We start from the raw sequence: 13,048 nt of genomic DNA on the forward strand, positions 1-13,048 counted from the left end.
ACTCAACATCAAATAGGGAAACCTAGTGTCAGTACCAGACTCCTGTGCTATGCCATTTATAATGGTTACCTTATTGAACACTTCTATTAGAGATGGATCCCTATGTTGAGTGAACCCAAAATTGTATCTGGGCACTCCCATCTCAGGAATGTCTGCCTCAGGGATACTACCTTCCCCGCTTCTGCCGTCACATGGAAGGGAAACCTGTCAAACTCTGGGGATGGTGAGACTTTTTTTAGGGCCAACTCGTTTCTTACCTGAGCAATCAAGGTCTCTGCCCCACCCCCATAAGTCCCAAAACAATACAAAGTCCCAGTCTATGATAATGGGATGCCATAAATCCTGGACCACGCCAACCTCATGGGACTCAGTACCTACAACCACTCTGGCCACTAGACAGTCCTTAGCATACCCGTCAATGCAGCTGATGTCCACCTTCCCAGGGATCAATTGGAAAGGGAGTGTGGCTCTCACAAGGGTCACCAAACTCCTTGAGTCTAGTAGTCCAGTCATTTGCAAACCATACACTTTTACTGGACAAGCTTGGGGTCCCTTGCCGAGTGGACAGTCCACACTGCAAGTTGGAAATGCGCAGAATAAACACTGTCCCATGCTACAGTCAATTTGCTCAGTGGTCGGGGGAAAGTAGGCAGCTATATGACCTGGACTGTCGCGCATCTCCAGCAAATTACATCTCCTGATGAGACCCCAGTATAACCTCTACTGCACCCTTGGACTTTGGACGCCCCACCCCTTTTTAACCTCTGCCCTCCAGAATGGAGTGGGTTGTCTCCTGAAGGACTCGTCAACCCCCTGATACCTTTCGACCAGTTAGACCAAGTCATGAGCATTCCATGGATCTCCCTGGGCAACCCAAGTCTGCATCGAGCTCAGAAGGAAGTGCACAAACTCATCTATTACAACTCGTTCCACCATATGCGCTGGCATAGATGACTCCTGCTGTAACCACTTTAGACGAGATGCAGCAGATTAAATATTTGGGAGCGAGGGGGTGTGTCACAATGATATGCCAAGCGATGGACCTATTGTGACCTGACAGACATGGTCACCCCCAAAATTTATGTTTTTAGTTTTGCATGTTCCTTGGCGTCCTGTAGAGCCAAATCATAGTAGGCCTTTTGTGGCAACTCCGTTAAGTATGGTGACAGGACTTCTGCCCACTGCTCTGGCGGAAGTTTCTCCCTATCTGAAAACCTTTCAAAAATTGCTAAAAAGGCCTCTGTCATCACCCAAGGTCATTTTCATCAAGGCTCTCCTCACTGCTTTCCAGATAGAGAAATCATCAGCTGACATTGGGGTCGAAGCTGCCGCTGTGCCACGAATCGCCTCTGTAATTTAATCTGCTGCTGTTGTCTGCTTTGCTGTTGCTGGATCTGTTGCATCCACAGCTTACTTGACTTCTGTTGTGCCAGCTGCTGCAACTGCTGGTGCTGCTGCTGGCTTTGGACCAGGTACTTGATCAGGTCCTCCATTTTGTCTGACTGCTGCTCCATCACTATAGCCACCTTCATCCAGGACATGCAGTTTGTCCACAGCCATCACACTTGCGTGCCCGCACTTTTAGACCCAACTGTGGCAGATTGCCTCACGTTGCTGCACATAGAGATGGACGCAGGAACACTTTCTCTTTAAATCTCCCACTTATTTATTAAAAGTACTACATAAACCAGTGCAGCATTAGCAAAATCAAACTCAGCCTTCCTTGGCTTAACAGGAAAACAAGAACCCAACACATGACACAGTCCTTGTTGCTATGGGAATCTGCCCGCTTCATGAAAAAAGAGCAAAATGTTCAGCTTTCCTTAACATGAAAACATAGCTCCAGAGCTTGCACCGCCAGGCCCACCCCACACTGAATTCTCTAGAAGGCTGGGTATTTATCCTCTGGACACCTCCCACTCTACAGCTGTTCAATCAACCTAGCAATAAACATGGCTGATTAACCTCTTTAAGCACTTGGTGTGCTGGAGCTTTTCCTATGTTGCTATCACTGAAGCCAATGCCCTTCATGAAACATACCTGTCCTCCAGTACTTTGCCAGTGACTTTGTCACACCCATTAAAAATAAAACAATACAAAATTTAGTATCACTGCATTCAGAAATGTCCTATCAACATATATACCAAATTAATCCAATTGGTAAACCGTGTAACAATAAAAGGAATCAAAACGTCAGAATTAATGTATTTTGGTTGCCGCAACATAGCAATAAAATGCAATAAGAGGAAATCAAAACATTGTATCTACCCCAAAATGATGCCAATCAAAATGTCAGCTCAGATCGCAAAAAATAAGCCCTCTTTTAGTCTCCGATCCCGAAAATTAAACGTTATCTGGCTCTGAAAATGGTGACAAAAACATTATTTTGTTTCTAAATTTTTTTCACCACTAATAAGATAAAAGATCTATGTCTCGTACTGACCTGGGGAGTCATTTTGCCAGATCCGTTTTATCATATAGTGTACTTGGTAAAGAAAAAATGCAAATCTGGAATTGCACAATTTTTGCAATTTCGACACACTTGGATTTTTTTCTTGTTTTACAGTACACTTGTTGGGTTGAACAATTAATAAAATGTTCAATTCTCTAGTTGCCTACTCCTCGCCTAATGGATATTGATCATGTGCGCACTAAAGAAATACACCAGACAGACACAGTCAGATGTATACTCTCCTTGATCAATCTGTGGCTCAGCTCCAAGAAGACTTTATTTGGTTTAAAACACAAGCCTATATATTTCCTGTAAAGGGGCTCGGTTAGCTCTAAAATGGGAGTGATTGGATGTATTTCATTGGTTAGTGGGTTGGGCAATGAGCAAGTCCATGGGCAGATCCATGAGGTCATCAGGGTGGGTTGGTCCATGAGGTCATCAGGGTGGGCGTCATCTTGGATACTAGCACACGGTCTGCTGATACAGGAAATGGCAGCCATCTTTAGGGTCTCATTGATCATCTTGGATACCAGCACATGGTGTGCTGATACAGGAAATGGCAGCCATCTTTAGGGTCTCTCTGATCCGGGAAAACTTATGTAAGGTTAAACAGTACATGTTATGGGTTGCTTCTCTCAATTACCTTATGTCTTGAGGTTAATTAAGTATTTGATCTTATGGCTCTCCTCAACAGTCCCCCCTAAATACTTTATTAACCACCCTTTTTTTTTATCTTGATCCCACCATGGTTCCCTAACCCACCGGTGTTAAGTGTTACTATGACATCAGAGACTTCATGACAATACAGATGCTATAGACACCAGAGAATGTGTGACTAATTATGGGTATACTGAGGAGGTATATCGGAGCGCGTTACCCATGTCCTACCTGCTCTATCTATTACTCTCCAATCTCCCATCACCATGGTTACATAAAATACACATGTCACTCACCCTGATGTACACATCCTAGATCTGACCGTCTCGCCCGGGAGGGGGGAATTGGAGTTTTCACCAGTTTGAGACAAATTTTCCCTAGTGGAAAACCTCCCTTTGTAGCTGGACTTTGACAAGCAGGTCAGATCCTACTCTGTCCCTACCTGTCTAACAAGTTTACAATGTGAGAGATGGATCCAGGAGGCGATCAGCAACCCTGACCAAAGTAGGCACAAATTTGCATACAGCTGCTCTGACTGCCTAGTTGTGGACTGTAAAAGACTGAAGAGGGCCTAGCTGTTCTATGTCTTCAGAATAACTCACCTCTTGAGCTAGGAAAATGGGCACTGATGTTTTTACTCCTCTCTCGATCATTTTCCTTACACAGGGAAGAACACAACAAACAATAATAGCTGCAATGATTAGGACGACGAGGATAACTACGCCTATCTGAGCTAGCCATCTCTGCCACCCCTTCATCCATGAAAAGTATTGGTCCCAGGGATCTTCTACACCTGAATTTTTCTTTAATTCTTTTTGTAGGGAGTTCAGCTTTTTTATGGCTACTGTAACCTTTCCTGTGGGACCTGTATTATCTGGAATATAGGTACAGCATGCAGATTTCACAATTTTGCAAACACCGCCTTTTTCTGCCAATATCATGTCAAGGGCCATTCTGTTTTGAAAAGCCATTATTGATGTAGGGCATGGCCGGACTGGGACTAAAATTCAGCCCTGGCATTTGAAGTCACACAGGCCCACTTGTCGCATGGTGACTGTATAATATCTTTGTACACTTGTAGGCTACAAGAAGTGAGGGGAGTGTAACACGACTATATAACATATAATTACAGCTGTATCCAGCATTACAGCTCAGTCCCCATAGACTGTAATACAGCACAGCCCCCATAGACTATAATGCAGCACAGCCCCCATAGACTATAATACAGCACAGCCCCCATAGAATGTAATACAGCACAGCCCCATAGAATGTAATACAGCACAGCCCCATAGAATATAATGCAGCACAGCCCCATAGAATATAATGCAGCACAGCCCCATACAATATAATGCAGCACAGCCACCATACAATGTAATGCAGCCAGCCCCATAGAATATAATGCAGCACAGGCCCATAGAATGGAATGCAGCCAGCCCCATAGAATATAATGCAGCACAGGCCCATGGAATGGAATGCAGCCTGCCCCATAGAATATAATGCAGCACAGGCCCATGGAATGGAATGCAGCCAGCCCCCATAGAATGTAATGCAGGCAGCCACCATACAATATAATGCAGCACAGCCCCCATAGAATGTAATGCAGGCAGCCCCCATAGAATGTAATGCAGCACAGCCCCATAGAATGTAATGCAGCACAGCCCCATAGAATGTAATGCAGCACAGCCCCATAGAATATAATGCAGCACAGGCCCATAGAATGGAATGCAGCCAGCCCCATAGAATATAATGCAGCACAGGCCCATGGAATGGAATGCAGCCAGCCCCATAGAATATAATGCAGCACAGGCCCATGTAATGGAATGCAGCCAGCCCCATAGAATATAATGCAGCACAGGCCCATGGAGTGGAATGCAGCCAGCCCCCATAGAATGTAATGCAGGCAGACGCCATACAATATAATGCAGCACAGCCCCCATAGAATGTAATGCAGGCAGGCAGCCCCCATAGAATGTAATGCAGGCAGGCAGCCCCCCATAGAATGTAATGCAGGCAGGCAGCCCCCATAGAATGTAATGCAGGCAGGCAGCCCCCATAGAATGTAATGCAGGCAGGCAGCCCCCATAGAATGTAATGCAGGCAGGCAGCCCCCATAGAATGTAATGCAGGCAGGCAGCCCCCATAGAATGTAATGCAGGCAGGCAGCCCCCATAGAATGTAATGCAGGCAGGCAGCCCCCATAGAATGTAATGCAGGCAGGCAGCCCCCCATAGAATGTAATGCAGGCAGCCCCCCATAGAATGTAATGCAGGCAGGCAGCCCCCATAGAATGTAATGCAGGCAGGCAGCCCCCATAGAATGTAATGCAGGCAGGCAGCCCCCATAGAATGTAATGCAGGCAGGCAGCCCCCATAGAATGTAATGCAGGCAGGCAGCCCCCATAGAATAACATGCAGGCAGGCAGCCCCCATAGAATGTAATGCAGGCAGGCAGCCCCCATAGAATGTAATGCAGGCAGGCAGCCCCCATAGAATGTAATGCAGGCAGGCAGCCCCCATAGAATGTAATGCAGGCAGGCAGCCCCCATAGAAAGTAATGCAGGCAGGCAGCCCCCATAGAAAGTAATGCAGGCAGGCAGCCCCCTCCCAATAGCTCCACAATCCAGTCATCACTCATTGATAAAAAAAAACAAACACTCTACTCACCTTTCCTCCTGCCCCACGCTGCTCTGGCTCTGGTCTCAGCAGTCACAGTCTGCCCGCCCGGTCACACAGCAGGTGCGCGATGATATGACGTCATCGCGCACCCGCAGTGTCAGCGGCAGGCAGAGCGGGGAATGATGGGAGAGGGGGCGTCAGCGGACGCTCTCTCCTCCATCATTGCATTCAACTGTACCGGCGTCTATGACGCCGGTATAGTTGAATGCGGGGCCGGGAGTGTGCCGCGACAGCGTGGGGAGTGTGCCGACAGCGGCACACTTGAGCGGCCCACTACTGCCACCGGCCCTTCTGGCATTTGCCAGAACTGCCCTATGGCCAGTCCGGCCCTGATGTAGGGCCTAGTTGGTCTGCCAAACCTTGAAGAGCTTCTCTAGTGTAATTGACATCTCTGTTGATTATAATAGATGTAATTGATCCAGTCTACATTTTTATTTATAGTCACTAGGGGTAAGATAAATGATTCAAAACCTGCTTTGACTTGATCCCTGGCCTTAAATTCATCTGGTACCCCCCTTGGGACTCCTATAGCATCGATATAAATGTGGGGGTCAAAACTGCCTTTTGGTTCCAAATTTGTTTCCCGTTTTGTTCTGTGGAGATTTTCTGAAGTTAGGGCTTCCTCACCTTTTGCTGCTATGTAGAAGGGCATTATGGCTTTGGCTAGTGTACATTCTCCTATCCACTCTCCTTCTAAATGAGTTCTGATCTTCATGTCTCCACATATCCAGAAAACATCAGAAATAGACTGGGTTTGGTTGATCAGGTCCCCCCTGCTTGCATTACTGTATCTGCTGCAATATCCCTTTGTGAAATTACCCAAAAATACAGTCATATGAAAAAGTTTGGGCACCCCTATTAATCTTAAGCTTTAATGTTTTATAAAAATTGTTTTTTTTGCAACAGCTATTTCAGTTTCATATATCTAATAACTGTTGGACACAGTAATGTTTTTGCCTTGAAATGAGGTTTATTGTACTAACAGAAAATGTGCAATCTGCATTCAAACAAAATTTGACAGGTGCATAAGTATGGGCACCCTTATTATTTTCTTGTTTTAAATACTCCTACCTACTTTTTACTGACTTACTAAAGCACTTTTTTTGGTTTTGTAACCTCATTGAGCTTTGAACTTCATAGCCAGGTGTATGCAATCATGAGAAAAGCTACTTAAAGTGGCCACTTGCAAGTTGTTCTCCTGTTTGAATCTCCTCTGAAGAGTGGCATCATGGGCTCCTCAAAACAACTGTCAAATGATCTGAAAACAAAGATTATTCAACATAGTTGTTCAGGGGAAGGATACAAAAAGCTGTCTCAGAGGTTTAACCTGTCTATTTCCACTGTGAGGAACATAGTAAGGAAATGGAAGAACACAGGTACAGTTCTTGTTAAGGCCAGAAGTGGCAGGCCAAGAAAAACATCAGAAAGGCAGAGAAGAATGGTGAGATCAGTCAAGGACAATCCTCAGGCCACCTCCAGAGATCTGCAGCATCAACTTGCTGCAGATGGTGTCACTGTGCATCGGTCAACTATACAACGCACTTTGCACAAGGAGAAGCTGTATGGGAGAGTGATGCGAAAGAAGCCGTTTCTGTAAGCACGTCACAAACAGTCGGCTGAGGTATGCAAAAGCACATTTGGAGAAGCCAATTTCTTTTTGGAAGAAGGTCCTGTGGACTGATGAAACCAAGATTGAGTTGTTTGGTAATACAAAAAGGCGTTATGCATGGCAGCCAAAAAACACGGTGCGTTGTATAGTTGACCGGTGCACAGTGACACCATCTGCAGCAAGGTGATGCTGCAGCTCTCTGGAGATGGTCTGAGGATTGTCCTTGACTGATCTCACCATTCTTCTTCTCTGCCTTTCTGATGTTTTTCTTGGCCTGCCACTTCTGGCCTTAACAAGAACTGTACATGTGTTCTTCCATTTCCTTACTATGTTCCTCACAGTGGAAATTGACAGGTTAAATCTCTGAGACAGCTTTTTGTATCCTTCCCCTGAACAACTATGTTGAATAATCTTTGTTTTCAGATCATTTGACAGTTGTTTTGAGGAGTCCATGATGCCACTCTTCAGAGGAGATTCAAACAGGAGAACAACTTGCAAGTGGCCACTTTAAGTAGCTTTTCTCATGATTGCATACACATAGCTATGAAGTTCAAAGCTCAATGAGGTTACAAAACCAAAAAAAGTGCTTTAGTAAGTCAGTAAAAAGTAGGTAGGAGTAATTAAAACAAGAAAATGATAAGGGTGCCCATAGTTATGCACCTGTCAAATTTTGTTTGAATGCAGATTGCACATTTTCTGTTAGTACAATAAACCTCATTTCAAGGCAGAAACATTACTGTGTCCAACAGTTATTAGATATATGAAACTGAAATAGCTGTTGCAAAAAAAACAATTTTTATAAAACATTAAGCTTAAGATTAATAGGGGTGCCCAAACTTTTTCATATGACTGTATGCTCCCTTCAGTATTAGTGTAACAGGTGTATTTTCCTGGGTATATGGTGATGTCGTCACCTGGATTAGGTGTTTTTGTGACTATGGGATACTCCTTTTTCCAGTTTTCGCAATTTGTTTCATCAAGGGATTTGTTAGTAAACAGACTCAGGAAACATTTTTCCACATCTGGGGGTAAGTCTAGAGGGACAGATCCTAAGTGGGGTCTCGCTCCTGCACAGACAAAGCAATTGGATTTATTATATTGATTGGCTGTATATTTCATCCACTCCAACCATAAGTTGGTCTCAGTGTATCCTGTTTCACTGGCAAGAATGTCTTCAAATGTGGGGTTTGCAATGGCTGTCCTCTTGTTAAGTTTTTGGATACGGAACATTAGAGGGTTTGAATGCTTATTTTTATCTTTTGGGGACATTTCTTTTATATCTGCTAATGTGAATTGACCTAGATGGGCACAACTGGCACACACACCATTTACATATGTACCCAGCAGATAGGTGCCATTATCGCCAGGTTGAGGGTTCTCCAGGTTGAGGACTAAAGGGTTGCATTGGCCAATGGTATCTCAGGGCTTGAGGACTTTTGTACGGGAGAGTGTCATCCTAGTGAGTAGGGATTTACCCTGTGAGTCCTGTTTTCTTGAGGCTGTGTTTGGTCTATACCCCCAATCTTCACCAGTGTTCCACCTGACCGCCCTCCATGAACTACAAGTTCGTCCCCATCCATCACCTGTAACACATATATATTGTTGTCCTGATCTCAGCTGTGCCGGTTGACTCATTGTGGAAAGTGAGGAAACCAACTTAGTGTCACACTGTACTACATCACAATAATCAAATTTAAAAGAAGCAACGTGTGCAGTAGTATTATACCAGAATGTGATCACCCCCCCAGTTTGGGTGATTGCGACCTGTTGTGCTCCTACAAAGGAGTATAGAATGGCACAACACACAAAGTAAAGGATATGCAACATTATGTAGAAGGTTCTGACGGAGGCACGAACTTCTTGCAGTGAGAGGCGTGTATCAACGTCGGTCTTCCTTCAAGTTTGACTGAAGTAGGAGTTGTCAGAAGCACTTGGTAGGGACCCTCAAATCTCAACTCCAGGGAAGTCTTTCTGACGAACTTCTTAACCAGCACGTAGTCACCAGGTTGGAAAGTATGGGTACCTTCACTGGAATCTGGATCTGGAATGGATGATAAAACTCGTGCATGTGTTACTGACAGTTCTTTAGTAAGGGCAATGACATATTTTACCAGAGTATCACTTCCTAAGGCTAGCTGTTGTGGAAAATATTGACCCAACCTTGGAGGCCCCCCAAAAAGAATCTCGTATGGTGTGAGTTTAGTGGGACCCCTTGGAGTGTTTCTGACTGAGTATAAGTCAATGGGCAAAATGTCTGTCCAAGGAAGTCTGACCTCCTGACTGGCTTTCAGTATTTTATTTTTCAAGGTGCCATTCAATCTTTCTACTTTCCCACTGCTCTGGGGGTGATATGGAGTATGTAAACCCAAATCCGCTCCCACCAATGTCCATAGTTCCTTAGTCAGTGCTGCAGTGAACGCAGGTCCTTGGTCACTCTCAATTACCTCTGGGACCCCATATCTGCATACTACTTCAGTCATCAGTCTCTTAACAGTCACTCTGGCAGTCATGTTTGTTACTGGATAGGCTTCAGGCCATCCTGAGAACATGTCAGTCACTACCAGTACATACTCGTACTTCCCTACTTTTGGCATTTGAATGTGATCAATCTGAATCCTCTGAAAGGGATAAAGTGGTTTAGCCAAATGTTTCTGAGTAACTTTCTGAGGCGGTGCTGGATTGCATGTTGCACACACAAGGCAGGATTTGCAATATTTTTGGGTGACAGTAGAGATTCCAGGTGCCATATAAGTCTTCCAAATTAGGTCATTCATCTGATTCTTGCCTCTGTGGGTGATACCGTGTGCCCATTCTGTCACTGAGGGGTACAGAATACGGGGTAGACAGACCTTTTTGTTCATCCTCCAGACTCCATCTTCATCCTTTTTAGCTCCTCCTTCTTGCCATGACTTCTTTTCATCATCTGATGTCTTGATGTAGATGGATGATCCTCATAAGAGAGCCTTTAGTCCCTTCTTCAGTGTCTTGTGACACGTACACCGCTGCTTTCTCTTTCCCATATGGATCCACAGCATAGGTTTTTGCTGTTTTGTCAGCAAAGAAGTTCCCCCTTGCTTCTGGAGAATCCAATCTCCCGTGAGCTTTGATCTTGATCACTGCAAACTCCAAAGGTAGATCTAGAGCGGCCACAACTTCTTGTATGATAGCAGCATGTTTTACAGGAGCTCCACTGGACGTTAGGTATCCTCTGGCTGCCCAGATACTGCCGAAGTCATGAGCCACTCCAAAAGCGTATCTTGAATCCGTGTAGATGTTGACCACCTTCTCTGTCGCTTCCTGACAAGCCAACATCAAAGCTTTAAGTTCAACTTCTTGTGCAGACATGTGCGGTGGTAGCGATCCAGCTGAGATGACTTGGTCATGTATAGCCACGGCATATCCCATATGGAATCTTCCTGTTTCATCTGCAAATCTGGAACCATCAGTGAAGAACGTGAGGTCAGCATGTGGGAGTGGGTCTTCAGACACGTTTTTCTTGGAGGCTGCTTCTTCCTGCATTTGTTCGAGACAGTCATGATCCTCTGAGTGTGTAGAGGCATCTTCTCCGAGAGCATCAGTATCATCATCCACATCCCCCCTGGAAAGAGGAAGCAGCGTGGACGGGTTGAGGATGGTGCAGCGGACAAGAGTGACATTATCCGGAATCAAGAGGGAACATTGGAGTCTCATCTGACGCTGTAGCGACAGGTGTTTAGGTTGAGTCTGGCCTAGAATAGCTTTTATGTCGTGTGGAGCCATTAAGAGAACCGGATGTCCTAAGATGATATCAGAAGTTTTGTCCAGAAGCATGTGCAGCATGAACGGCTCTGAGGCAAGTCGGGGAAGCTTGAGACACAGAGTCCAGGCGGGCAGAGTAATAGCCGATTGGTCTTGTTCTTCCCCCATGTTTTTGTGCTAGGACTCCGGAAGCATGTCCTGCTACTTCACTGACAAACAAGTAAAAAGGTAGTTGATAATTTGGGATTCCAAGAGCTGGTGCAGACTGTATGGCCTGTTTAATAGCGTAGAAGGCTTCAACAGATTTGGGACATAGTGGAAACGCTGACATCTTAAGGTCATCGTACAATGGTTGCATCAGCTTGGAAGAGTCTGGAATCCATTGGCGACAATATGTAATAAGTCCTAAAAAAGCTTGTGACTGCTTAGGTCCTTTTGGTAGAGGAACGGTCTTAACAGCAAGCTTCCTTTCATCCGTTAGGTGTTTCAATTTTGGAGAGAGACCGTGGCCTAAAAGCACGACTTTAGGCTGACACCACTGGACTTTGTTGGGGGACACCTTACAGTTTTGTTGTGCAAGATGAAGAAGACGACTGAGACTTGACTCTTCAGCGGTTGCCTGATTAGGACAGCATAGTAGGAGATCATCCACATATTGAAGGAGGACGACTTGATGGTTAATCTCTCTCCACGGCTGTAGACAAGTGGCAAGGGCCTGAGAGAAATGACTTGGTGAGTTCTGTGCTCCTTGTGGTAAGACCGTCCAGGTATATTGTGATCCTCTGTAAGTGAAAGCAAACAGGTACCAATCTTCTGGATGCAGTGGTATGCTGAAGAAAGCATTGGCCAGGTCTATGACAGTGAAATGTTCTGCATCTGATGGTATTTCCGACAGCAATGTATGTGGATTGGGCACAATTGGACTTTCTAGTACAGTTGCTGCGTTAATAACCCAGAGATCTTGAACCATACGATACTTTGGAGCTTCTCCTTTTAATGTCCTCTTCTTTACTGGAAACAAAGGTGTGTTACAGGGAGAGTTACATTTGACTAGTGCCCCGTTCTCCAAGAGAGTCTTGATTTGAGTGGCCAAAGACTCTTTCTGGACAGATTTGAGTGGATATTGGGGCACCCTTGGGAGCTGAGCTCCAGGTTTAAGAATGACCCGCACCGGGGGCACAGCAAGACGTCTAATATCTTCAGGGCCAGTAGACCATAGAGTAGATGGAACTTGTGACATCACTTCTGGCGGAACACTCGAAAATGTTTTAGCAGCTTCATCCATCATCATAAGCAGAGGTGCAGCTTGAAGTTGACACTCTTCGCTCGGATTGAGCGGGTCAGTGATGGTGAGACCATCTGATGAATAGGCTATAGTTGCTCTCAGCTTTTGGAGAAGGTCTGCTCCCAGAAGGTTGGTAGGACAAGTGGGGGACACCACTAGATGCATAAACACATCTTCGTATGGTCCAACCTGTATCTTACTGGTGAACTTGTTAGAAGTAGGCTTGCCATCCACTCCCACGCATGTCACGGCTTCAGTGGATATCAGATCGGGAAAAGGCAGGTCCTGTAATCTGATAACACTTCTGGCTGCACCTGTATCCACAAGAAACGGTAAGGGTTTGCCTTGAACGTTGATCGTTACATTGTCTATAGGACCAGACATAGAAGCCAAAGTAGTGGACACAGGCTTGCCCTTGTCCTATCGGGTACTTAGATCCATCAGAACTGCGGTGTGATTGACATCGGGATGCATCTGAGCTTCTAGTGGTCGTTCGTAGTATTGGTCATTGTAACAAGGATAGTTGAATCTGCGATTATCCTCGTTGTAATTCCTGAATCTGCGTCTTGGAAAAGGGACCCTACAATCTCATTTTCGGTGACCTGGCTTGCCACAATTGAAGCAGACGTCTT

At 45.3% G+C, this 13,048-nt stretch overlaps 1 protein-coding gene across 1 annotated transcript; it reads right to left on the reverse strand.

The window, feature by feature from the left end:
• Positions 1–9,003: 9,003 nt before the first annotated feature.
• On the reverse strand, positions 9,004–12,800 carry LOC143817732 (uncharacterized). Its single transcript, XM_077299218.1, has 2 exons — positions 12,104–12,800; positions 9,004–10,211 (listed from the first exon to the last, which is right to left on the reverse strand). The coding sequence occupies exons 1-2, from the start codon at positions 12,798–12,800 to the stop codon at positions 9,220–9,222; spliced, it is 1,689 nt and encodes a 562-aa protein (XP_077155333.1). The 3' UTR covers positions 9,004–9,219.
• Between the last annotated feature and the right edge of the window lie 248 nt (positions 12,801–13,048).

Source organism: Ranitomeya variabilis, chromosome 3 (assembly GCF_051348905.1).
Source record: "Ranitomeya variabilis isolate aRanVar5 chromosome 3, aRanVar5.hap1, whole genome shotgun sequence".
NCBI lineage: Eukaryota > Metazoa > Chordata > Amphibia > Anura > Dendrobatidae > Ranitomeya > Ranitomeya variabilis.